General features: G+C 37.0%; 2 protein-coding genes across 4 annotated transcripts; one reads left to right on the forward strand and one right to left on the reverse strand.

Annotated features, from left to right (window-relative positions):
• Positions 1-1010: 1010 nt before the first annotated feature.
• On the reverse strand, positions 1011-5735 carry LOC113717088 (WAT1-related protein At3g28050). 3 transcript variants are annotated; one of them, XM_027241738.2, is made up of 8 exons: positions 5104-5735; positions 4934-4996; positions 4714-4827; positions 3787-4021; positions 3609-3626; positions 3037-3188; positions 2701-2889; positions 1011-1686 (listed from the first exon to the last, which is right to left on the reverse strand). In XM_027241738.2, the coding sequence occupies exons 1-7, from the start codon at positions 5283-5285 to the stop codon at positions 2742-2744; spliced, it is 912 nt and encodes a 303-aa protein (XP_027097539.1). In that variant the 5' UTR covers positions 5286-5735; the 3' UTR covers positions 1011-1686; positions 2701-2741. The 3 variants fall into 3 exon arrangements, with proteins under 3 accessions (XP_027097539.1, XP_027097538.1, XP_071926870.1); XM_027241737.2 differs by having other exon boundaries at positions 3547-3705; positions 5104-5733; XM_072070769.1 differs by lacking the exon at positions 3609-3626 and having other exon boundaries at positions 5104-5734.
• Positions 5736-7567: 1832 nt separating this feature from the next.
• LOC113716262 (protein FAR1-RELATED SEQUENCE 5-like) lies at positions 7568-11687 on the forward strand. Its single transcript, XM_027240553.2, has 5 exons — positions 7568-9394; positions 9518-9598; positions 9766-9837; positions 11420-11488; positions 11616-11687. Exons 1-5 carry the CDS (start codon positions 7568-7570, stop codon positions 11685-11687), a joined length of 2121 nt encoding a protein of 706 aa, XP_027096354.2.
• Positions 11688-27517: the final 15830 nt, after the last annotated feature.

Here is a 27517-nt window from a genome sequence, read left to right on the forward strand (position 1 = left end):
GTTTATTTGAAATTTTTGCAAGTTACAGAGATAATATTTTCTTTATTGTATGGTGTTTTGAGTTAATTTATAAATCATTTACATATTTTTTGAATTTTCTAATTTTTTTGTCCAAATCGATGGCTTGACAACTAAAAAGATACAACATGCAAAATTTTATTTATAAACTTGTTTGTATGGCTTTTAAGTTGGTGTAAAGAGGTATTCTCATATTTGTAAATTATTGCAAGTTACTTTTAAAAGTATTGTAAATCATTCATAATTTTAAGTAGTTTAAACTTTCTTGTCTGAACCAATGAAACAAAAACTGTTAAAGTGGCTTTCAATCTTGTTATCAACTCTTGAATTTTCATTAAAGAACTGCATCGATCAATTTAGAAAGTTAAGCAATAAATCCAATGTGTTATGACGATTAAGAAATCACATAAAGGGCAAATTTGGAATCAAATTGTATTCTCTTTCCCAAAATGATATTATATTTTGAAATGGGTTTCAAATATTACAAAAGGTTTAAAGTAAAATAGCCAAGTAAAATTTTTTTAAATTTAAAGATGCCAAGTGAAACTGTTAGAAACCTCAAGGAAGAAGGTTTTTGAATTATTGCTTTTCTTTTTTTTTTTTTCCGCTCTTAAGAAATTCTTACTTGGTTAGTCCATTAGTGGATCTCCTCCAAATGCCCATATACCAGTTGGACAGACAAATTCTTTGGGCCCTTATGAGAGATCCAATGTCAAACTGCATGGTGATTTCCTTCCTTTTTGTTTTTCATTTACAGTCAACGAAAATCCCTTTGCAATTGCATGATACACACAATGTCAACGTCTCATCGCCTGTTTTTTTGGACTGAATATTGATTGGCCATATCGGGCTCTTGAGCACTCCTTCTGAACCCCTAAAATATCTTTAAGCTACTGCGAATTCGAACCAAGTCAAGACTAAATTGCTGGCCTAAACTCGATTGATTTTCAAACGGAACTTGAATGACCACAGAGCTCATCAGACCACAGAAATGGTAATAGAGAATTCTTTAGATAATCCTTATCAAATACGACTGATGTACAATGCTCCCTCCTTTATAAGAAGAGGAAGCGGAAAAAAAAAAGAAGAGGATGACAAAGTAATCCAGGTATAAAGTTCATTGTTGACAAGACCCCATCCCGCTTTCCTGCCGATAGTGTTGTACTTGTGGATGCCTCACACCCACTGATAAAACTCAAATGGTTCCATTTGATGGTTTTACGTATTGCTGCATGTGGAGGCCAATTGTGTATTTGTCCGCCTTGGCACCGTCTTAGGCTAGGGCTGTGATAGTGCTTGGAGGGGGGTCTCCCCAGGATTCGAATCCTGGTCCTTTGGGATAAGGGTCTTGGGGTTGAAGTCCTGGTACCACTTGGGCTACTAGGACTTCAATCCCAAGACCCTTACTCCAAAGGACCAGGGTTCGAATCCTGGGGAGGCCCCCCTCCAAGCACTACCACGACCCTAGCCTAAAACGGTGCCGAGACGGACAAATACACAATTGGCCTCCACACTGCACTCCCTTCAAGAGGGTAGTTTCTGGCTCCAACTCTACAAGCCTCCTTCAAGGCAAGAATCTCCTACACAGTGCTTTCTATGCTCCACAAGCTTCATTGTCTTTTACGATCTACATGCAACACGTACTAAACCTGCTTTTACTTCTTTATTCTGCGAGCAAACGTAGGAAGAGAAACTTGCAAACATTCACTAAATACAATGAAAAACATAAGACAGGTTTAAATTGAGAGACCATCAGTAGTCTGGTGGAATGGTTTTACATATTTACAGTCCCAAGGATTGAACAGACAGGTAAAGAGATTAAGAAAGATGCTTTGATTCAAGAATATCTGCAAGCAAAATCAGATATCTGAAGGAGTATTAATGAAACTTTACTAATAATGGATGGTTAAAAGGCAAGTAATAAATGTGCCTCTTCCTATTAGAGGCTCCAAACGTTTGTGCTGGCAGAGCCAATCCTAATATTCGGTTTGTTGACTTAATATTCAGTTTGTGCTGGCTGTGCCGCTAGGAATGCTACAAGATGACATCAACTGTTCTGATATCTTAAGATGCAATCCGGAGTAATTTTCAACCTTTTTTCTCATGTGTAATTATTGATACAAGTGTGCCATATGAAAAGCAACGTTAGTGCAAGAGTCATGAAATAACACATATGAAGTGTTTGATGTAATACAAGCTAGTTAGCTTAGGATCAGTAGTACTCTGGCTAGAATTCTCATGAAATAACTGATGCATAAAATCTTGCAAAAAGCATTAGGCTGCAGCCTGTAGTGTTGCAAAGCAAAAATGGATTATCAGATTATCTTTACTTGGTCCGTTGGCCAAGATAGGTCGTATACCCAAGCCAAGGTAGTACGCTGGCGTAAGCTCACAATCACATAAGAAGAAAACTAGTGATCGATGCTAAGCACATTCCTAAAAAATGCCTACAATCTGTATCTTTGAAACATCTTATTCTTCTAAAAGATTTCAAATAGTCGGGGAATATGCTGTATATCAGGTTCTAATGTATTACTTCTAGTTTTCACCCCAGCCCCATAGAATGCAAGAAACACTGAATCAAACAATCGATTGTTGGAAAAATTGTTGCAGCTACTAATAGATCTTAAAGTCATTTCTACTCATTTAATTTCCTATTTGCAGTAACAAAAATGTATATACCTCTACTTCTGTGGCAATAGATACATACTAATCTTCAATCTTTAGGGATCTTGATTTTGCAAAAGGGGAGAACTTTCAGCATTGAATACTGTGCTTCCTCGCAATTGGTCCTCAACAACCTTCCCTTCTCTTGCTTTTCCCCACATCACAGAGTAAAACCCAATGACAATAAGAATTGACCCCACCAAACTGCAAAATTTAGAATAGTAATGTAAAAAATATGCATCTGTAAAGAAGGGGAAAAAGCAACACAAAGACATAAGCAACTAGCACAGTTTTGAAATTCATTCAAAAGGCCTGCATAAAAGTTATGTGATGTTAATTTATCTTGCATACCTCCCAACATAAAAAGCATCTTTTGAAATGATAATATTAAAGGCAGCTGCAATGACTATGCCCAGGGGATGAAACATAGTAACAAAAAGGGGTCCCTTTTTGTGAACACACCATGTAGACAAACTGACTTGTAGAGCAGAACCAAAAATTCCCTGAAAAGACATAACAGGAGGAAGGTAACCACCAAGTTATATGAAATGTCGTTGCAGGATACCATTCCCGATAAGCAACCATAGCACTCAAACTCAGCACGTAATAAAGCACACGAAGTTTGTTCCCCTAAGGAATACGTATGATATCTTGTTTCGGACTAAATAGTCAAATTTAGCACCATTCATAATAAGTGCCAAAGCAGTCACAGAAAGCAACTGAAGAGGACAGATGATAATTGCCATGATCTAGGTAATTAAGAAGACATGTTAGCTTGTGCTAAAATGAACAATTCCACAAGAATGAGTGAGAAGAAGCAAGATTCTCCAACTTATGGAAAGAGAAGCTTTATTCACTTACTGAGTATAAAATAGTAAGCAGTCTCATAGTAGGTTGTAATGTCCAAGCACTTAGTTTGTCACCTGAAACGAGAGAAATCCCTGCAGATAGAATGGCCACAAAGAAGCAGTAGAAGAAGACCATGATCAAATCTGCTGGGAAATCCTTCAGGATAAGTGCCTGAAAAAACCATTATGTGGAGAAATGTTGCTGTCACTCCCATTATGTTTGTGTTCATTTTCCTATCAACTAGTGTCGTACCTGTACAATGATAAACATTGAAGCCGCTAAACAGTCTATAGCAAGAAAAAGTCCACCCAAGACCCAGTTGGATTGTTGCTGGTTTAGAAGATCATAATGGGTTATTGGAGATGATGAGGCCATCAGGATTGGGAGGCCCTTGTAGAGAATCAGAATGAAGGCTCCAGCAATTGACACTATGGTACCAATTGATTTGGCAATAGTACTTGAGGTTCTACAATCTACTTTCTCCATCCTAAAATCAGTCATTTTAGAAGAATTAATAAGTTAGCAATTAACCTTGTCTGAACTTCATGTCCAAAATATCAACCAAAAAAAAAAAACTGATTACGACAATCATAGCTTGAAATAATGCATGTTAGAATGATCTTTAAGCAGTATAGTAAAGCTGATAATCTTTCCTTCAAAAGGCTGGATTTTTAAGTTGGTTAATTTGGTCAAAAGTATCCCACATCATTTCTATTCAACTCCCAACTGCTAGACCAGGGTTTGATCCTGGCTGCCAGGTCTGGGGTAGGGGAGGAATAGAGGAGTGGGGGAAGATTGAAAAATAAATAAATAAAAAGAACTAGCGAAACACATGTAACATTTTCACCTTTAAGCCAGCACCTGAAACTTTCTGGAACGAATCCAGGAATTTTTTTTTCCAAAGAACTATACAATATCCAGCCAAGACAAATCTTCTTTTTAACCAAAAAAGAGTCTTCTATATAAAATTCTGAACTTTGTTTCTGAATATCCACTAAGAAGCAAGGCAGAAAAGTCTTAAAAGTAAAATTAGGTATTCACGAGGCCCATCCTTAGCCATTTTCCAGAGCATTCTGATTCTACTTCCCCAAATGCAAGTCAAGGCTGGCAAATGTAAAAGGAACTAGTAATTGAACCCACAGGTCAAGCTAGTTAAACACGAAGTATAAAATGAAAAACCTGAAAATTACAGCAAGAACAAATGTGAAACCAGGGATGAGGTTGAGCATTGCAGAAGCAAATGACGCAGAGGTATAGTCAATTCCAGCATATCCTGTTACCTGAGCAGTGCACCTAAAAATAGTCCCAAAAATCAGACCTTATTTTCGTGAAACTAACTTTCCTTTAAGCAAAAATTCAATGAAGATATAAAAGGTCTACGAATTGACATCAAACATACCCCAGAACACCCAGCAAGAAAAACCCACTGACCAGTTTGAAAGTGAGGGGAGGCCTATTTGATCTGCAGCGACAAAGATAGAAGAAAAAGGGAAAATTATTGAAGGGTCATAAGACAAATATTAAACCTCTGTAAAGTAAGCAGCTTTATGTGAGTATGGGTACAGACACCTGTGGGCTAGAAAAGAAGTGGGGAGGAGAATTAGGGAAGCAAGAGCGTTGGAGTAGGTGACAAAAACGTATTTGGACATCCCATTTGACATGGCTTCTTTGCTTACAATAATTAGGCCTACTTGAGCAGTTTGTGCTATTACCATCCCCAAGTATGGGGCTACGCTCTTCATCTTCTCCATGTTTTTCTTGGCGTTCTTGCTCTGCAACCTCCCTGCCTCTTGAAGAGTGTGTATGTGAAACAGAGGGATACGGGGCAGGAGCGGTCCTTCTGAGGACGACCGCTCCTGAACGGTCCCCTACAGAAACAAAGGTAAGGCCAGAAATAAACCACGTCAACTGATTGTTTTGAAGGAAAAAAACGTCACCATTTGACGAAAGGAAAAAAATAAGATTGACGGACTCCGTTTCCTCTAAACGGAAGAATTGAAATTTTGAAAATAAAGTTCAAAATTTGAATTAGCTGCACAAACCAAAACCGAGAGAAGAAAGCAAGTTGGGTATGTCATTGTTGCTTGGCTGACGTGAAATTAGGTGGAGAGAGTTGGGTTATGGCATCAGAAGAAGAAGGAAGAAGGCAAACAGTTAGAATGCTGTAAAAGAAGGCCAACGATATCTTCAGAAATTGTATGAGCAATGCGGGCAAGACAGCCGGCAAGGTAGAAGCGAATTAAAGAGGAAATTCATTATCTGACGTTGCCCACCATTTTTTGTGCAACTTAATAGCAGAAGCAACTGTGCATAAGGGCATTCGGTGAAACAAAAAGCTCTCAACGGGCCAAGGTAACGTGATTCAACCATATCAACAACTTTGTGAATCTTATACCAGCAACTTTTCTGAATGTTAGATTCAGTAAAGACATAATATGAAGATAATAGAAGAATAGTCAATGTGTACTGTATGTGTGTGTGAGAGCGTGCAGTTTTGCAGTGATGAACTATTTAACAAGTGAATGAATGTACATGCTGCTGTAGATAAGTTACAGGTTATAACCACCCTATTACAATCTTTGTGCATCCACTAATTGGTCCATGGTCATCACGCAATCTTAGTTTGCCCCTCTGTTGAGTATGCAGTGTGTATAAAATGGAAGTCTGGGGTTTGACCTAGGAAAAGCAGAGGAAAAGATATATGTGAATAATAAATAGATGTACCTGGTTTTGTAAGTAAATTACATGATGTAAGAAATGTATTAGAATGAGTAAAAAATACTTGTTTGGCCCTGAAAATGTAGAAATAGTAGAAAATGCACAGGAATTGGCTTAGGCGATTGTCAGTAACGAATTACATAACGTCCAATGAAACAAAGTACCTAGAACCTAAATATAATCACCAGAGTAGATGTACATATAGTTAAAATAGACTTACATGGAGTGAAAAACACATTACAGTCCGTATAACTTAGTGTACATGGAGTTATATTTGTACATAGATAATGCCATTGTATTAGAGTAAAAGTAAAGTGATGTGAATCATTAATCATATCGATGGGAGTAATAATAGAATTTGGTATACGAGTAATGTGTGTAACATAACATATTATAAACGGTAATACACACTTATGTTGTCGTTTACATACATACTATTCATGAACTATTGTAAATTATGGTGTTGGATGCATAATTGGTAGGAGCAGAAGTAATGAATTGTAGAGAAATTGGCAGAAGATAGGACTCATGAGTTAGGAATGGAGTTCAACATGGAAGAGGATGCGTACAAGTTTTATAACAAATATGCCTTTAAAATGGGATTTAGTGTACGCAAAGATTATTTAAATAAACACAAAGACTATTTAGTCTATTTTATGCGGTTGTCATTAACGAATGACATAAGGTCCAGTGAGCTAAAGAATCTAGAATCAAAATATAATGACCAGCGTGGATGTACATACAGTTAAAATAGACTTACATCGTGTGACCAATACATTACAATCCGTATAACTTAGTGTACATGGAGTTGTATTTGTACACAGATTGTGTTAGAGTAAAAGTAAGGTGATGTGAATCATTAATCATATTGATAGCGTAATAATAGAATTTGGTATACGAGTAATGTATGATTCATAACACATTATGAATGGTAATATACATATATGTTGTCGTTTATGTACATACTATTCATGAAGTGTTGCAAATTAGGGTGTTTGATGCATAATTGGCAGGATCAGAAGTAATGGATTGCAGCAAATTGGCAGAAGATGGGACCCCTGAGTTAGGAATGGAGTTCAACAGCGAAGAGGATGCGTACCAGTTTTACAACAAATATGCCTTTAAAATGGGTTTTAGTGTACGTAAAGACTATCTGAATAAAGACAAAGACGGCGTGACCACGTCTAGGAGATATAGTTGCTGCAAGGAAGGTGTAAAGCGCAAGTACGAAGGTGATGTGATGCCAAAGAGGACATGAGCGCCGACGAAAACAGGGTGTGGAGCTAAAATGATTATCGTGTTGTTTAGAGGAACAATGAAGTACCGTGTGCATGACCTTGTCTTAGAGCATAACCATGAGTTGCACATTGCTCAATGTGTGCACATGATGCCATCACAAAGAAAAGTGAGCGAGACTCAAGGATTCCAAGCTGAAATAAGCGAGGACGCTGGGCTTTCATTGAAACAGAGTCATGAACTTATGGGAAAGGAGGCAGGTGGGATGGGAAATGTGGGATATACTCGGGAAGACCTGAAACGATATCTTCGTACTCGACGGGAAAGGAGTTTGAAATATGGAGAAGCAGGTAGCATGCTGAATTATTTTCAAGAGCAAACACTCGAGAATCCATCGTTTTTTCATGCCGTACAGCTGGACTGTGAAGAGCAGATAACGAATATCTTTTGGGCTGATGCAGGAATGTTAATTGACTACAAATTTTTTGAAGACGTTGTCACATTCGACACAACCTACAAAACAAATAAAGAATACCGGCCACTTGAAATGTTTGTGGGTTTTAACCAACATAGGCAAATTGTGATATTCGGTGCTGCCCTTATGTATGATGAGACCATAGATTCTTTCAAATGGGTGTTTGGTACATTTCTAGAAGCAATGTGCGGAAAGCGTCCAAGTACCATACTAACCGACCAAGATCATGCCATGGCAGCCGCTCTTTCAGTTGTTATGCCTGAAACATTTCACGGTCTATGTACGTTTCACATAAGGCGTAATTTTATGAAACATCTTGGCAATCACTACAAGGAAAATAGTGATCTTCCATACATGTTTGGTGCATGCATGTATGAGTTTGAAGAAGTGGAACAATTCAATAGGGTGTGGGATGCGATGGTGAAGAAACACAATCTTGAAAATAATGAATGGCTCTCCGGGTTGTATAAAATTCGTGATAAATGGGCAAGGTGCATTATGAAAGAAAGATGGACCGCGGGAATGCGAAGCACCCAACTTAGCGAAAGCCTAAATGCAGCAATTAAAAATCATTTGAAACTGGATCATGACCTTGTGCAGTTCTTTAGACATTTCAATCGGGTGGTTGATGAAAAGAGACATAATGAACTGATCGCAGAATATGAAATGAGGCAAAAGCTCCCCATGGTCGGGTTAAGGCAAACACCTATGCTTGTGCATGCATCAGAGACGTATTCACCAACCGTATTTGTTGCATTCCAAAATGAATATGGCGAGTCAACAGCTATGGTTATATTGAGACAGCAAGATGCAGCGATGATTGTGGAGTTTGCGGTCATGAGGTATGATGGAGGACCTGAAAGAATAGTGGTATTCAATCGGAATGATCTAAGTGTACGTTGTAGTTGCAAAAAATACGAGAATGAAGGCATTTTATGTGGGCACGCGTTGAAGGTGTTTGATACTGTGGGCATAAAAATAATTCCTCCTGAATACATTAAGAGGCGATGGACAAAAAGAGCTCGGGTTGGAGACTGTTTTGATCGGCGAAGACGGGAAGTTGTGGCTGATCCTAAAATAATGATTTCAACTCGTTATCGGGAGCTCGCTCCCGCCATGATTAAAGTCGCAACTCGAACAGCAATGTCGGAGGACACCAGCAAAGTAGCAATCACTGTCATATCCGATTTGGCAAAGAGAGTTGAGCTACTCCTCTCAGAAAGTGAAGAACAACCTTTGCAAAATCAAAAAAATCTAAATATGGAGGTACGGGATAAAATTGAAATTGGGAATGAAATGGGGGAGGCAGTAGTCGCAAGAGGCATTAAAAAACGAGGTGGTGGGAAGAAAAGTAGAGTGATGCGAAGTTGGATCGATAAATTTGACAGAGTAAAAAGAAAATCTAGATTATCAAGAACTACACAGACTACGGTATGGATCAAATTTTGGTACTCGGGGAACATTTATGCTAAAACTAAGTTATCGTTATGCTATTAACTAAAGTTTAGGTATCATTCATTATGAAATAATATTATTGCCGTGTCAATACTGTAGGCCTCAGAATCGGAGACGACATCGATTTCATATGAGGAATACATGTTTATGGGATGTCGTTCATCTACTGACTCTGTTTCGGTTAGTATAAAACGGACATGACTGTTGCTTTTATTTGGATGTTTCTAACAGCATAAATAGTTACATTGATCTTACATTGTGTAATAATGTTGTTACGGCTGTCATCCCTCATGATATACCTATTTTGTTTGTCTTATACAATGATTTGGTCCATACGAAACTCGTAGACGCATTCAATGAGCCAGACAGTGAATGGCCCTCCAAACGCTATTGCTCCGAATATCGATGAAAGTGAAATGGTATGTATATATTCAGTAGTTAAAATAAAGACCTTCTTATTCGTGTAGTAGAGCTACCTTTTTTTTAGGGTTAATATCAGAAACCTCCCTTGAGATTTCTTCTAATCACACCTAGAACCCCTCATGTTTTCGAAATCACACTTAGCACCCCTGGAATGACAACTTTGGTATCATTGTCCGCCCCTCATTATTTTTGTTCCACTTTTATCCTCCTTATGAACTCTATTTATGTAACTCACATCCCTCCACGCAAAGGTAACACTACAAAATCGTTCTTAAGCAGTGTAACATATTTTGAACATTTTGTAATTTTATGTAAGCTTGTTGTACATCTTTATAATAGATTGCATTTCTGTTATTAAGTTTTACAAATAATTCACATAAAGTTGTACATTGTTTAAAAAATGTTACATTGATCTGAACGGTGATAAAAAAAATGTGACTATGGATTGTCATAATGGCAGCAATAGTTTCATTATGTGATTGTAGTTGTAAATCAACTTGCTCTTCCATTTTTATGAAAATGAGGTCGTATAAATAGTTTTTTGTGCATTCTAGTCGAATGGAGTTTGTAAGTTATTAATGTTGCGATACCCTATTATCAAGTAAAAATGGATTGCTAATGTTATATACTCATGAATTTCCATCATCTTTAAACTACTTTTAGATTATGTTATTATTCACTTAGAAATTACAATTTTGGCAATGGCACTATGTCCATTGCCAAAAGTCAACGTCACTGGAAACTCTATAGCTATTTAATATTAGGGAGTGGGATAAGAACAATTGTTAGATCAACCATCCCTAAATCGTGTAATATTTTTTGAACATTTTGTAATTTTATGTAAATTTCTTGTACATCGTTACAATAGAAGTCTGATAAGTTGTTATTGTACATATGAGTCCAATATGTAATAATCGTATTTGTGTTGATAAATTTTACAAATAGTTCAATTAGAATTACACTTTGTACAAAAAATATTACATAATTACATAATAGTTTTACATCATTTAGGGAAAATCTCAAGGGAGGTTTCCGAAATTAACTCTACATAAATAGAGTTCACAAGGAGGGTAAAAGTGGAACAAAAATAATGAGGGGCGGACAATGATACCAAAGTTGTCATTCCAGGGGTGCTATGTGTGATTTCGAAAACATGAGGGGGTTGTAGGTGTGATTAGAAGAAACCTCAAGGGAGGTTTCTGAGATTAACCCTTTTTTTATAGTATTGTAATGGGGATACGGGGCAGGAGCGGTTCTCTCCTTGTAATGGTGGGCACCCGAAAGCTGTCAAATCATGCCTAATTGTGTAGTTAACGTATGCTCGCTTTAATAACATATTATTTTTTATTATTCGAAGGTTCACCGTTTGGCTAATCAGGGACCTCCTACAAGTGTCCCTACAGAATAGATGCATCCCAAATTTTCTATTTTGTTCAAGTATAACTCTGTTAGAGATGTCTTAATGGTCCGATATATCATTTTCATTATAATGTCTAGTCCAATTTAACTTTATAAGTGAGCAATATTGGCATTGGTAATGATTTGTTGACAGTCGATTACTTATACTATGTAATGTAGGAGGAGCGTGCAGCACTTTTAACACACTGTGATGTTGATGCATATCATGTATTTGCACCTTCACCCCAGGTGATAAACTTTTATCGTTGCAACACATATTTATGTACTGTTGTTAATTGGAGACTTGGACATCGTATATCATTAATCGTATGTTTCATTGATAATATTGCTGATTCACCATCGTTACGCATTTCAGGGAAGAAATAACACCCAGGGATTGCAACTTCACGTTGACGTCGCCTCCCCCGATAATGAGATTGATGAATGATGTGTAACTATATTTTTTGAACGAGACATTAAGTGGTTGTCCCAACTTAGGAATACTGCATATGTACGTGTTACAAGCAGTTAATAGGGTGTTATAACTTATTGACGAGGTTGTACAGACACCATTGATATTTCACTTTTTCAAATTTAGACAAGTGGATTACAATTGTAATCATATCTAGTGGTACTAATCATCAATAGTTTGTATTGGGTTATATAAAATTGTTAGAAAATTATAAAGTTGGTAGAAAATTGAAGTAACAATTTTACAATAGAATTGAACGTGATTTTTGTGATCGGATATTTTTCACTAAATCGACCATAACCAACAAAAATGGCTGTCGTGATATGTATACTATTCTACTACATTCAATTGCATACCTTAATAACATATTTATTGGCATAGATCGCACCGCCAAAGGTACGATGTATAAGATAACACAGTCTAAAGTATAAATTGTCTTGATTTTGTACAAATACTAAATTCGAATTATTATTGGGCTATTTTTATTAAAATATTATCATTTAGGCCATTTGTTTTGTATCGATTGACGAATTTAGCGCCCCATTGACATGATGTATCACAGGCACATCAATTGGTATTACAAGGATTAGGTACAAGTTTTTAGGTTAATTGAATTATGGTCAAGCCAGGTCACGAGCACATGTTGGTAATAAGTGCGCATAAGAAAATGATTCCTTGGAGAATTAATTTGTAACGTTAAAACGAAGTTTTACAATGTCACAAAAAGGAAGAACGAACAGTACACAATGGGTTACAACCAGTAAGGGATATGTTACTGTTGCGTTACAACTAGTTACGACTGTTTAACAGGCATCACTAATATCCAAGTATGGTAAGCAATTTGTGGGAGTAGAGATTACAATGAGTATAGTTTTATCGCTACCCTCTTGAACATTGGACTACATCCCTTGTTATCAGTTGTATCCCATACAACACCTGGGAACGCCGTCATGCATTAAACAGTGGGGTATGTCACAGGTGCTGGTAGAATGAACTCTGCTGACCGCAGAACAGTGCTCTTCTTTGTTGCACGTGTAGACTTGTGCTTCACCTCAACGTCAAGGCCTCCTACAAAAGACAAATAACATGCATTTCATATGACATTCATTTGTTGTCGTCTAACAAATTATAAGGTATTTTGCTTCATTCTTCAGACACAATGCAATTAGCAGTCATCAAACAACAATCGATTATTTTTCAAATGCAATGTAACTGTCCTAAGAACTATTTGTACAACTCTTCAAACACACTGTAACTAACACTTATCAAACAGTTGTGATAAATTTTCAAACACACTAACCTCTCAATAACTAATTTGTAACAGACTTCAATCACACCATAACAGTATGCTAAACTAACTGTTTCTAAGAGTTTTCAAATGCACTTTGACCAATAAATAAGTGAGTATCAACCTACAAACACACATTTAAACAGCAATCATTTAATATGGAGTTATGTTTGAATTTTGGAAACTGTAACTTATCTATTAATTATAATGACTAACAGTCTCCAATAACATTCAACTTTCGTCTAAATAATCACTCATGTAACAAGTTACAAACACTTCGTAACTAAAATTCTTCAATTACATCACCTGCATTAATTATGAAATAGCTTTCCGGTAACTATTGTACAATAATGTAAAATAAATTCCGTGACTAACGATCAGCGAATATGGAGTTGTGTATTCAATAGAGCAAACTGTAACTTTCAGGTTACTATTTCGTGACAAACTTCAAGCACACTGTAAACATTCTTCAAACATACTAATTTTTAATCTATAAGTTTTCACATTTTTTGGCAACAATTTTTAAACACACTGTAGCTTTTCAATAACTATTTTGTAACATTTTTCCACTGCAATGTAACTAACATTTTTTGAAACACACTAACTTCTTAACATGAATAAAGTCATACTTTCATAATATGCCTAATTACGTTTGTTACATCAACTTCATATGTGTATCATATCGGACAGGGTATGACAGTATGCTTAACAAGTTTTCGATGATGACAAGCCAGAGTTCAGACCCGTGTATCTGGCATCATGATGGTATAAACACAGTTACCGTATATGATAATAGATGTTACAGTCATACTACATGAATTACAATCTTATGAATAATAACAGTATACCAACCTTTCCGCTTTCGACCATATGATCGCAACTTTCGTGGCATTTCTTGCTCAAGCAGATGTGACGTCGATGCACTGGCGTGCAAAGGTGGTTGCACCGTACATTGACCCTCTTCGGCAGGTTCTATGACGTTTGACCTGTATTGCTCCTGCTCTTGCTCTTGAAGCTGTATAATGCTTCCTTGCGCAGTTGTTGTCATGGTGGTCCCTTGTTCCAATCCGCGACTGATGTTATCGGGTACGACTGATGAGGTAGGAATTGGATTCTCCACGTCCATTACATCTTCATTCAGCTCTGTATCTTGGATACCTTCAATATTTGTCCTCGTATTGCCATCGTCTTTCTCGGCTTGCGCTGCATTATGCTCGTCTTCATCAGATCCTTCCGCATCAATTTCTTCAGCATCATCATCCTCGTCGTCTGCCCCTTCTTCGGCAGATTGAAATTTCGGCTCTTCTTCGGTGTCAGGACTCTTGTGCATTGTATAGTCCTCCTGTACAGGTTTTTTTCCTTTGTCCAATGCTTCAGTCCCAGAAGTGGAAGCTTTTGCTCTCGGCTAAGAGGAGAAGATTTCTGCAATCTTCAATATCCTTCGTTGGCTACTAACAGCAATGTTATACAGCTCATTTAGCTCAGCCTGCAGTTAGATGATGAAATTATCAATCCATAAATGAGCCACATGCTCTCAACAATTTCATACAATACAGGCATATACAATAGTACATTTACGCAACGGTTCTTAATTTAACATTTGAATTGCGGCCATAGGTTCTATACCTGTAACTTATATACTAAAAAATAAAATGGTCAACCGGGATCATTGAAACTTCATACATTTATAACATGATTGGCCAAGAGATCACTATATTTCTGTATTTCCATTCATGTGACTTAATTTTTAATAACTCTCTAGACAGGGATGTAATATTGGGATTGGTATCACATATTAACATGATACTACAACATGAATGAAGTTGATAGGCCTATCAATAACCAATAACGTTTCTTACAATATGCAGTAATTACGTCTAATCAAACAACAAATTTCATTAAATCATGGAACAGACCCACTTACACCGATATCGGCGTGCCCGCTGTTCATCAGCATTCCTACCAAATCAGGGGGTAGTTCAGTACTCTGCCCATCATATTCATTATCTTCCGGATCATATTGTCCAATCTTTAACAACAAATTAAACCAACCATTTCAATAGAAAAGCCACGCAATATATAGACCACTACCTTTTATATGAAATGAGATCAATAATATATAACATTTTACCAGTTTTCCTTTTCCATAAGCTCCAAGATTTTTAATCTCAAGTGCATCCCTTTCAAAGATCAGAGCATCTGTCCATGCCTTAGCTCGCGGAGTAGTCCTCGACACTTTATGCTTCAGTATTTGTACCCGATCAAGATAATGAATCTGCAATACAATACAGTAATTAATTCAACTGTAGATAAACTTGACCACACTGTTAAAACATCATCGTAGATGCATTCATTTGAGCATAATCTAATCAATCCATCGCACTGAATTTGATAAAATGTGGAAATACAGACAGTATTTATGAAGGCACGCAAAACTAATTGACTCTCTGGTGCACTGTGTAACAATTAGAGCATATTTTCGTCATGACTACAACTATCTAATCTTACCAGCAGAACGAAGATACAACCGCCAACGTATTGGTGCTGCTTTTCATTTTTCTTTTGCACCTCTAGCACCTTATTGCATAGTACGATCCTCACATACTCAGCCCAGTTCAATCTGGCTACCCTATCAACCAATTGCGTACAGTTCCAAACCTTTATTTTGTGCTCGGCTCTAGTGGTTGGAGCCAGTAGACATCCACAAGAAAATGCCACGAATAGTCTTAAGAATTCTTCCCCTGCATTCATGGCTACCAACTCATTTGGGAGCTCATTCCATTTGTATGTCCTACGACTTGGTCCAGTTCCCCCAACCTCAGTTGTATCGGTGTCTTCAACTGGAACGGGACCTTCGTTCGGGATCCCCAGGATTAAACTGATATCCTTTGACGTTAAAGGTAGCACACCATCTCCATGTACATTTAAACTGCTCAATGTCGGATTAAAGTTGTCAACAAGCCAGGTAGCTATGCCACTAGGAATCCAGTGACACTGTATGTCTAGCAGCCCTCCAAATCCTATGTCTCTAATCTGCTGCTTCTTAGTTTCATCGATTCGTGAAACTAAACTTGACATCTGCTTTGGCGAGCATCGGATAGTGTACTTCTGATTCTACACCATTTTTTAGATATATGCATTAGACTAATATAAGTTTCATTAAATGTTTGATGAATCATGCCGTATATTTACCTTGATTTGAACCCGTGCTTTTCGCAATATCGGCTTTCCTAGACGTTCCATTTCTTTCTCATACTCTTCTTTCTCTTTCAAATATTCCTCCTTTCGCTTCCTCATTTCTTCCTCACTCAACTTATTATATGCTGCCCGGGTAATGTCATTGTACTGCATTGAATAAATAAATTCAAAAAACACGTTAGACTAAACACAAAATAATTGCTCGTTTCACTATTTTTCCCTTAGGCACCCCATCAGTTCAATGATTCTTCAGTTTATTTTGCTAGGACAGCATACCTCGGTCAGCTTAACACCTTTCGCCGAAATCGTGTGTTGATACTCTTTCCTGTCCACATTCAAAACTCCAAAGTTATATGTGCTATTTAGTACCATTATTTTTTCCTCATATTCAATAATCTTACCTGAACTTCATCCATGGATTCAATGGTGGGACTGGTTCTGCGACCTCGCTTGTTCCCGCTGTAATCAGTTCTTCCTCCCCACCTAAACGATCATTCCTTTTACTGCTTCTTTTCCTTCCCATCCTGCCCCTGAACAGTCAACATTGTAATGCTGAATAATGATGCCAAGTCTAACCTGCCAAGACCTTACGCAAGCACTGGCCACTTACCTATTCGATGAAGTGGGTGCTGCACCGTGTTCTGTACCACCACTTGTTTCGGCGAGATCTTCTCTGTCTGCTTCCTGAAGTGTGCTTCCTGCTCGCGTTCTTGCCATTGTAAACTAATGTTTTTAACAAACATATTGCACTTCAGTTCCAAAATTTTTTTTCCAGCCACAGTCATAACATATCATGAAGTACTGCTAAACATAATATATGAGCATCAAATATTAGTCACACTAGTTATAGTACAACCTGTAACAATTTTTCTCACACTCAGTAACTCATTCTTCACAGTTTGTTATTTATTCCAACTGCCACTAATCTACATAATCTGTTGTTCTACCTATCAGATTGTACTTCATCCATCAATTTATTCTTCTATTTATTATGCTACTGTACAATACCAATGCAGTAGAGTAAGGGGTCATCCAAATTTATAGTATCTTCATGAAATTCTATAGACCAGTTCTATTATTGTAACTTCTGATCTATTACGTGTAACAACTATCAAAGATGATGTCCAACCACAACAATTATTGTACAAGTAATCTTCCTTTTCACAATTTGTTTGTCTCAATACCAAATTTTCTGGTTAATTATCCCTCATTTAGTCATTTCATAATCTATTCCTCTGCCTATCAAGTTCAATTCAATCACATTCTCCTTTATTTATCACCCTCTTCAACAATATAAATGAAGCAACAAACCCGTTAAACAATTTTACTTCATTGTTCATCCAATTTTACAGTGCACTTCTCCTAGTGTCACTATTAAATGACTGCGTGTAATGACTATCCAACATGATGTGCACCTACAATAACTAGTAAGATTCTTAACCGTTATTCCACACTAACTATGCTAAACCTCATGATTTGTTATTCCGTCTGTCTCACATTGCCAACTTATAACCTACTCTCGTACTCATTCACTTCCAGCCTAGAAACTTGTCTCTCTTTATGCAAGTAAACCAATAACCTGTAACATCAACGTAAAAGAAAATATGAGAAGCACAACTGAGTATAAAACATTAAAACTCTGTTATTTCTCTGTACCTGTTAAACCACAACATGTAACAATTATCCAACACTGTGTTAATGCACACGCCCTAATACAATAAACTTACACCAATCAAGACACAAATACGACATCTCAATTTCAAAATAACATTTTCATTAGCAAGTATGAGACGCACAACTCAGTACAAAACATTTGAACTCTATTATTTTTATGTACCTATCCAACCACAACATGTAACAATTATCCAACACTGTGTTCCTGCATACGAACTAATATAATAAACTTACACCATTCAAGACCCAAATACGACATCTCAATTTCAAAATAGCATTTTCATTAGCAAATATGAGACGCACAACTCAGTACAAAACATTTGAACTCTATTATTTCTATGTACCTGTTCAACCACAACATGTAACAATTATCCAACACTGTGTTCGTGCACACGAACTAATACAATAAACTTACACCATTCAAGACCCAAAAATGCCATCCCAATTTCATGATAACATTTTTTCAATTGTAATCTGCATCCATTTTTTCAATACTAACTATCGAACCCATGCACACATTTTCTCAAGCAGTTGTGCCGCACGATTTCCCCCTTCTTTCCCACTCTCACTCTGTCATGCTCAAAAACTAACTCATAATACTCCTATCATGCTGCACTTACTCATTACTATACACAAAATTGTGCTCACGTGATATCCCTCTAAGCGATCATCCTACTGTACGCCAACAACATCCACAAGTAAGGTCCTTCAACAAGCATGTCAAATCAAGCATGTCCTTCAACAAGCATGTCAAATCACACATGTTACTGCATCATCGTAGGCCTCAAAAAAATTTGAATACCTGACTGATTTTCGGTCGTTCACTACTCCCGCGCCTACGATCTTCCGCTCTTCAACCTTGGGTTCACCTTTCTTCTTCTTATAATAAATCCGAATCACCAGAAATTTGTCCACCACTCCACCACTTCTTGCTTCTCCTTGCTATTTTTTCAGTATCCAATGTTGCACTTCCACAGCTTTTCGCAATGTCACGCCGGAGAGTGTTGCCAATCTCATATTTTCCCCTCTTATTTCTCCCTTCGTGGCTTTTCGCATGCAACTGCTTCGTCTGGTTTGGGTGGGAGTCTAAGTGCGGCTTTTCATTTTCAACCTTTCGGTTTGGGCGGGACTTTGCTTACTAGTGGTCATAACGTTCCGTTTCTTGTCGTTACGGTCAGCAGAGTATAACCATTTTTTTTACTGTCTCACTTAATAAAACGACGTCGTTTTGGGCCAAACTGAAGCCTTTTGACGTGGTTTATTTCTGGCCTTACCTTTGTTTCTGTGAGGGGACCGTCCAGGAGCGGTCCTTCTGAGGACCGCTCCTGCCCCGTATCTAGGGCTGTTAATCGAACCGGGCAGCTCGCGAGCCGAGCTCGACCCGGCTCGATAAGAGCTCGGCTCGGCTCGTTTAGAGAGACAAACGATCCGAGCTCGAGCTCTACTTAGTACTCGTTTAAGCTCGTTAGGCTCGAAGGGTAGGGGCATTTTTGTCATTTCAATATATATGAGGTATTTTAACCAAAGTCATCTCCAGTCTCCGCCTGTAGCCCTAATTTTTTTTCCTCTTTTGGTCTTACGTTTTTCCCTCCCACAGCCGTCACCCTCCAGCCGCACCCCGCAGTCGCACCCCGCAACCTCCATTCTCACGCCGCACCCAGCAGCCTCCATTCTCACCCCGCACCCCACAGCCTCCGTTCGTTTGTTTTTTTTTGCAATGAATCTCTCTGAAGTTGGCGCGATTTGTTTTTGCAGAATATGCTTACACGCTGCAAGTCGATGAGAAGAGTGATATTTATAGCTACGGCGTGGTGTTATTGGAAATCTTGACCGGGAAAAGATCTGTGGATGCAGAATTTGGGGATGGCAATAGTATAGTAGATTGGGTGAGGTCTAAGATTAAGAGTAAAAATGGTTTTCTTGATATTCTGGACAAAAATGCTGCTTCGTCGTGTGCCTCCATGAGGGAGGAAATAATGCTAGTGCTAAGAATTGCATTGATCTGCACCAGTCGAAATCCGGCTGACCGTCCAACTATGAGGGATGTAGTATCAATGCTGCAAGAGGCCAAGCCGAAGAGGAAACTGCCCGGAGGCGGCGAAGAAATTGGCACCGCTTGTGATGCTGTTCCTTTGGTACAAAAGCCGGCATCTATAATTGAATGTTAATAGGATTGGATTTTTTATTTTTTTTTGGGGTTTTTTTCTTCACTTTTCAAATTTTGATTGTGGGGATTGATATAGGAATTTTTTTTCCCTCTTATTTCCACTTCCAAGTGTTCTGATTCTATCACTTGCCGTGACTAGGCTTGTTAAATGGTTCTTAATATATGCGTGCAAATTTCATAAGCATTGTACCCTTGATGAGGGATAGATTGAGGTTTTTGCGAGCTCGAGCTCGATGAGCTCGGCTCGATTTTAAACTCGAGTTCGAGCTCGAGCTCGAGTTTTCTACTAATATATCGAGTCGATCTCGAACGCCTTGTAAAGCTCGAATTACTAATCGAGCGAGCTCGAGCTAGCTCGATTAGAGGTTCGAGTCGAGCTCGATTGTCCTATGCTCGAGCTCGACTCGACTCGTTTAACAGCTCTACCCGTATCCGAAACAGAGGCAGCAGCAAGCTTTCTGAAGATGCGAAACTAGACGTTTAATTTATTTACTTTTTACTTTTACATCCGTAACTTACTCTGCTCCTGTACTTATATGAATTTGAGAAAATTACATGATGTGGTAAATGATGGGAGACAAGGACTTAATCGCCCCGTCAACTTAAAGTCTTTAGAGACTGCTAACAACCCAAATTGCTGTTGGTTAATTAGACATTTAATTGGGCACCACTTATTCATTCATTATTCATATTCCAACTAACTAAACTAAAGCGTGGTGTTTGAGATTCAAAAATCACGCCTTTGACCGAGCAATCACTAAAAAATTTAAAAGAAAAAAAGCAGATAAGTAATTATCAAATTACTGTAGAGTTAACTGTTCGGGTAGTCCCTGAGGGGGTGCTTGGAGGAGATTAAAATGACAGGATTCTGGGATGTTACATAAATTGGATTTGTTTTTTGAATTGCATTTTTTCATTTTTTTTCTCCTGTGGGTGGAATAGAAGCAGTTTACGCTTATGAATTCTTGTTTGACAACTACAAAATCCCTTTCCTTCGGTTTACATCACATGTTAGGACTCAGGAGTCTTACGACCAACTTCGCGTACATTCAAGTCAACAACAAACAAAATGTTGTTTAGTACTCGTCCAACTATCTATAATGTGACTTTGGGTACTGAGCTTTAAAGAAAACAAGTACCGTTGGTGCGTTTGGATAGATGAAATATTTCACATAATATTTTGTTTGTATCATAAATATATTTTTCAATTTATCTTTTTATATTTTTAATTATTTTTTTGTCCCACATATATCGCATAACAAAAAGTATTATACTAGCAATTATTTCAAATAATACTCTATCCAAACACAATTATGCACTAAATCCAATCAATTTGGGGCTCTAAAGACACTTTTATATTTATGCATATTAATTACTGGCAATCTTTATTATTTGTTTTTTTTTTGTTATTCACTGCTACAATTTAAATTATAAATCACGTAGAATTAATAATCTTGAGAAGAAATTATAAGAGTTATGATAGTGAGATTCTTCTCATTCCTATGGTTATTAATTTTAGATATCCCTAACCAGAGTATTATTGAAAAAAGGGCATCACTAATGCGGATAAGTTAGCATATACTAAGTTTCAAAAAAAAGAAGGAAGCAGTGGATCTCATCAACTATGATGTGGTAATATCTAAACTAGTATATGGATGCTTGTGGATGACAAGTACAATGGATTGATCAATTGAGAATTTCATAGTGTCAATGAAAAATTCTCTACATGATAGAGGGTGTAAAGTGATCCTTAGACTTGAAATCACCGTAACATCTTGAGTATTGACTATTGTATTTTGGCTCTATCCGTTATTATTCTTAATTGAGTAATTAAGCGGTAGATGTTGGATATAATATGAAATATGGAAGGATGATGAGTGATCAATAAAGGATTTACCACTCTTAACTATAAGAGAGATATCCCTATGGGAGGGCACTTATAGGAAATGATAACCAATAAATCTCTGCACGGAGTGTAATTGTAATTGAAAAGTGTATTTCCAATTTCAACTTCAAGGAGTTGCATTTTGGGAACAAGGAAGCAACAAATAGTATAAGAATAATAGAGGATGACATTATGTACTAACCTTTTTTATGTTAAATAGAATATGTTTATGGTGAAAAGATATCAATTACACAGAAACTAATTCATGAAAAGGTAAAGTCAGTCATTCGACTTTTCTCAAGATTTGGGTGATCATAACACATTGTTAGATGTTAAATGATCTATGAGTATGAATTGATTAATTAAATTGAATTAATGATAGATTAAAAGAGTTTTAATTTATTTTACCTAATTGAAACAATGGGTTATGATTCACATTCATTGCCAAATTTTATAATAATCTATTGGATCATACACAATAAATCATCTTCTCCAAGGACCAAAATGAAATTAAGTGAGACTTAATGAGTTAAGTATAAGATACTTAAGGGTCCAATTTGTGAAGACAAATGGGATTCAAGGAGTTAAGAGGAAATTACCTAACCCTAGTAGATTAGATTAGGAAAATTCCCTTAAATACATCTTTTACACAAAGAGAACAACTCTTTCTTTTGATGTGGAGCGGAGGGGCAGCCACAAAAGTCACGAGATTAAGGAGAGAAAAATCAGTTTTTCTCTCATTTCTCAATCAGTTTTTCTCTTATCTTTCTCACATTAAAAAGGTTTAGATAATGACCTAGCACTTTATCTCTCTTGTGCACTCATTTACTTGGAGGTTCTCCTTGAGAAATTGGTGGTGCGGACTTCACTAGAGGCCAAACACTTGGATGACTTAGTGGTGGCTTTGCCTTCGATTGAAAGATTCTTGGAGGCTTCACACAATATTGGTGGTGATGTTGATTCAACCATCCATCCATTTACAAGAGAGAGTTTCTTCTTGAGATAATCTTCTTGCAACCTTTTTGTAAGCCATAAGATCTTTCAAGTAGATCCATGGGATTGGAAACAAAATTTTAAATTTCTATTTCGCTGCCTTGTGTGCTTCTTATTTATTTCCTTTCAAACTAAAGGGGAAAACAAATCAAAAGGTTGATGAATTTCTCAAACTTAGAGTAAAAGGTATCATAAACTTCATGCAGCAATGTCTCCATAGAAATTGATTCAGTTGCCTCAAGAAAATGACTAGTGGGCTAGTTGGTAGACGAATTAATAACATTGAGATTGAAAAACAAGAAGGAAAGGAAAATCTATTAAGCTGTGTGTATCACTTTTGGAACAGTAGATTATAGAATAAATCCTTGTCAAGTACATTTCCAGTAGCTTGCTGATCTGAAATTACATCCAACTCCCAGGCCATTGTATTAGGAAATGACACTGTAGAAACTTTCACAATATTTGCTTAAACTTGCTAGTAGATGGCTTGCCATGGTGTGTGCCTAGTGGAGCTAGAAATTCAACGCAGATCATTTGGGAAAATTTTTTGAAAAAAAAAATATTATATAGCTTTTTTTTTACATGTAATGTATATGAGATAAAAAGATAGTTGAAAAATATATTTATGATATAAGCAGATAAATGTGTGAAAATAGTTTGCTATCCAAACATACTCAGATGGGCATCTTTTGTTGCAGCAAGAGACGGGTCTAGCAGCACCGCTTATGCATTTCTTCTCAATTGCCTTCTTTGGCTATCAAAAGAGGGGCATTTTCATTGCCTGGTTCCAAGCTGTTCAATCCACTATCGTCAACCGCCTTCATTTCTTTAGCTTTTCCCCACATCACAGAGTGAAATCCAATTACAATGATAATAGAGCCTGCCCACCAAACTGCAAATAGATTGAGAATTGTTGTCTGTGATTGTTCTGCAGAGAAAATTAGTTACTATTACTTAATCCTGCTTAATGATTACAAACCATGAACAGAAACAACTAGGAACTAATTAGAATAAGATCGGATCCTATGGTTTTGGGGTATACCACAGAGAATCTTAATACCTTCCAAGATAGAAAGTGTCATGCAGAAAGATTACCCCCATTATAGTTGCAATGACAATACCGAGGGGATGAAATGTTGCTGCGAAAAGTGGACACTTTTTTTTGTGCACGCACCATGCACCGATAGCGACTTGAAAAACATAGCCAAAAAATTCCTAAATTCACATTTAATACGTGAACTGGAAGATGTTAGACAATCAAACAAAATGTAGGAGTAGACACTACATGACTCATCAGATATGACTATTTCATTTGCTAGTACTTGAGGACCAAAGTGGTTAAAATGGAGTGTTAGCAAATCAGTGAAACATGTTATGGTGCAGGAAATTTCGATGCATACCCAATATATAACAGCAAACAACCTTGTCTTTGATTTTAAGCTCCAAGCATTGAGGTTTCTTTCCGGGATTAGGTAAGCAGCTAAGGAAAGAACAGCCACAAAGCAGCTATAAAAGAACATTATGATCAACTCCACTGGGTACTTCTTGAGGACAAATGTCTGAAGGCATAAAAGTGAAGCCATAATCACTTGTTTTCTGAATTATATACATTTGTCTTGAATCAAAGCCTCTTTAACACCATTAATTAACAAATAGTGACGCAATCACAGAATCGATGCCAAGCAGCAGTCCTCCAAGCACCCTACTTGATGACTGCGAAAGAGGGTGAAGGGTGAGATTTGAGCCTGAAGGGATCATCAGCAAGGGATAAAGGGTTGCAATCAAAGCAGCTGTGAAAGCTACAATAGTCCCAATGGGATTGGGCCGGTGTGCTGATGCTTCTGCTGTCCATTATTTCCATCCTGAGACACCAATTGTAATTTACTGAGACTAAAACATTTTGTTGTCTACTTGGACAAAACACTTAATCCCCTGTAAAACTAGGAGGTATAACCACGGCGTTGCACGGTGGAATAGAAAGCATGTATGCCTATTTAGGCATTGTTAAGTAGGCATTACATGGACAGTGATAATGTCATTGGAATAAATATCTTGTGATCCCTTCCATGTGTTTTATTTATTGAGATTTATATACCTTGTAATTTAATCATGTTGACCTTGGTCGATCAATCCTTGGTTTTGATGATTAACAAACCAAAATGTAGATTTGGGCTAATGTTTTTATGTGAGTAATTTGTTAGAACAGATTCTTGTGGCATAAAAGAAGAAGCAAAAACAGGGCACTCATGTCGAACGCTATCGGACGTCCGAAAGGATGAAGAACATCAAGAAGGAAACTCTGTCGGACGCTCGTGAGGAAGCATCGGACGTCCGGAAGGATCGGACGCACGCCTCGGACGCACATCGATCGCATCGGACGTCCGAGAAATTTCGCAAATATTTGATGACTCTCTGCCTACGTTCGGACGCAGGGTTCGGACGTCCGACAGGAGGTCTCGGACGTCCGACAGGCCAACGGCTAGTTTTGACAGCATTTAATATTTGACCGTTGGAGAGCCTTTTGAAGCCATTTCTCACCTTCTATAAACACCCCAAAGCACAAGAAGACAAGGGACTTTTGCCAACACAAAATACAAGCTTACAAGTGAGATTTTTGAGTAGAAAGATTCTTTGTTGGTTGTATAAGGGGTTGGAAAAGTTGGGTTGTGAGGTTGCTCAAGTGAAAACCTTGGTGAAGGTGAACCTATCACTTGGAGTGGTAAAACCTTGGTGAAGGTTGCCTCATTTGTATAAAATAGTTCTTAATTGGGTGAGTGATCTTTCAAGTGTAGGTTGTTGAGGGTTAACTAGAATTGTTGTAAAACTCCTTGGCTCAACCAAAGAGTATTTGGGGTGAGGAAGGAGTGAACCTTCACTTGTACATCTTGGTTAGCATCGCCATCAATTGAAGAGGCTATTGGATTGATATTTGGTTTGCATTTCTTATCTTTTCTCTTTAATTAAGTTTTCTTTATTGTGCTTAAATTTGATATATCTTTGTGCATCATTGTGAAATTGTTTGTACTCATTGGGTTGCACCGGACATTACAATTGGTATCAGAGCCAGGTTTCTTTTGATCAAGCTTAACCGCTTAGAGTAAAGATCATGGCAACCATAAAAGTTTCTTTTTTAGAAGGGCAATCTATTGATAGACCACCTATGTTTAATGGTTCTCATTTTAGCATGTGAAAACAAAGAATGATGATTTTCTTACAATCCGTTTATATTGAATTATGGTATGTGGTAGAAGATGGTCCTTATGAAGATAGAATAGTTGACTCCACCACCAATTTGAGTAGATTAAAGACTAGACAAGAATTGAATGAAAAAGACAAGAGATACCTTTCTTTGAATGCCAAGGCCATGTGTATATTGTACAATGCATTAGATGTAAATGAATCTAGCAGGATTAAAGGTTGTAAATCAGCTAAAGATATTTGGGATAAATTGTGTGTATTTCATGAAGGTAACCAAGATATTAAAGAACAAAAGAAATCTTTGCTTGTTTCTCAATATGAATTTTTCAAAATGCATCCTCTTGAAAATGTTGATAAGATGTGTAGTAGATTTTGTGACATTATTGAAGATCTTAAATTGCTTGGAAAAAAATATTCTTTGGGTGAGAAAAATAGAAAGATTTTGAATGCCTTGCCAAAAGAATGGGAAAACAAAATAAATGCTATAGAAGAGGCAAAGGATTTAAATTCTATGTCCATTGAATCTCTTGTGGATACCCTAACCTCTTATGAATTAAAGCTGAAATTCAAAGTGCAAGAGGAAGAAAATGCAAGAATGTATAAGAGAGGCATAGCTTTTAAAGCATCTCAAGTGGGGGATAACCCATCCTTCATGGGTAATGAAATCATGGAAGTGGACAATGATACAACTCCTCACATCAAAAGTTCCAAGAAGACCTTCAACAAGAGATGCTCAAGAGGAGATTGCAAAATTACATGGGATGAATGCAATTCAAAAAGAGAAAAAGAAGAGTTGGCCCAAATGGCACTAATGGCCGTTGGAGAAGATGAGGTAAGTTCTTATCACTCTTCTTGTGATGAAGATAATGAAGATGATGATGTGAAAATTCTTATGATTAAAATGCATAAAAGTTTGAGAAAATCTTATGCTAAAAATAAAGATTTGAAAACAAAAATAAATGATTTGTTGGAAGAAAACTCCAAACTGTTTCAAGAAAACAAATGTTTGAGAATGGAAAATGATGATTTAAAAAATCAAAAAAGTGTTTTTGATTGCAAAAATAATTTGAAAAGGAAGTTAGAAGAGAAAACAAAGTTTTATGAAAAAATGTGTTAAAGAAAAGAATTAATGACTTGAACGAGTTTCTCCAAAATGAAAAACAAAAGTTTTCTCAAACAAAAGAAAGCAAATCTTTTCAAGGCACAAATAAGTTTGCTATGATAAGAAGTAAGAAAATTAGTTGCATTAAATCCACCTATGTGCAAAATACTTCTATCATGTGTAACTTTTGTTGCAAATTTGGACATATGCAAAATGATTGCTATGTAAAGAAAAATATGAGAAAAGGCATGAAATTCATGTGGATTGCTAGATCATGTCGTATTAACTCCCAAGGACCCTA

Source organism: Coffea arabica, chromosome 11c (assembly GCF_036785885.1).
Source record: "Coffea arabica cultivar ET-39 chromosome 11c, Coffea Arabica ET-39 HiFi, whole genome shotgun sequence".
NCBI lineage: Eukaryota > Viridiplantae > Streptophyta > Magnoliopsida > Gentianales > Rubiaceae > Coffea > Coffea arabica.

Coding starts and splice junctions, on each gene's coding strand:
- LOC113717088 (XM_027241737.2), bottom strand. CDS start 5,285: ATGGAGAAGATGAAGAGCGTAGCCCCATACTTGGGGATGGTAATAGCA. Junction 3,189..3,546: donor TGCTTACTATTTTATACTCA/GTAAGTGAATAA, acceptor ATGTCTTTTCAG/GGAATTTTTGGTTCTGCTCT. Junction 2,890..3,036: donor GATGCTTTTTATGTTGGGAG/GTATGCAAGATA, acceptor TAAATTTTGCAG/TTTGGTGGGGTCAATTCTTA.
- LOC113716262 (XM_027240553.2), top strand. CDS start 7,568: ATGAAGTACCGTGTGCATGACCTTGTCTTAGAGCATAACCATGAGTTG. Junction 9,599..9,765: donor CATCTACTGACTCTGTTTCG/GTTAGTATAAAA, acceptor CGAAACTCGTAG/ACGCATTCAATGAGCCAGAC. Junction 9,838..11,419: donor ATATCGATGAAAGTGAAATG/GTATGTATATAT, acceptor TATGTAATGTAG/GAGGAGCGTGCAGCACTTTT.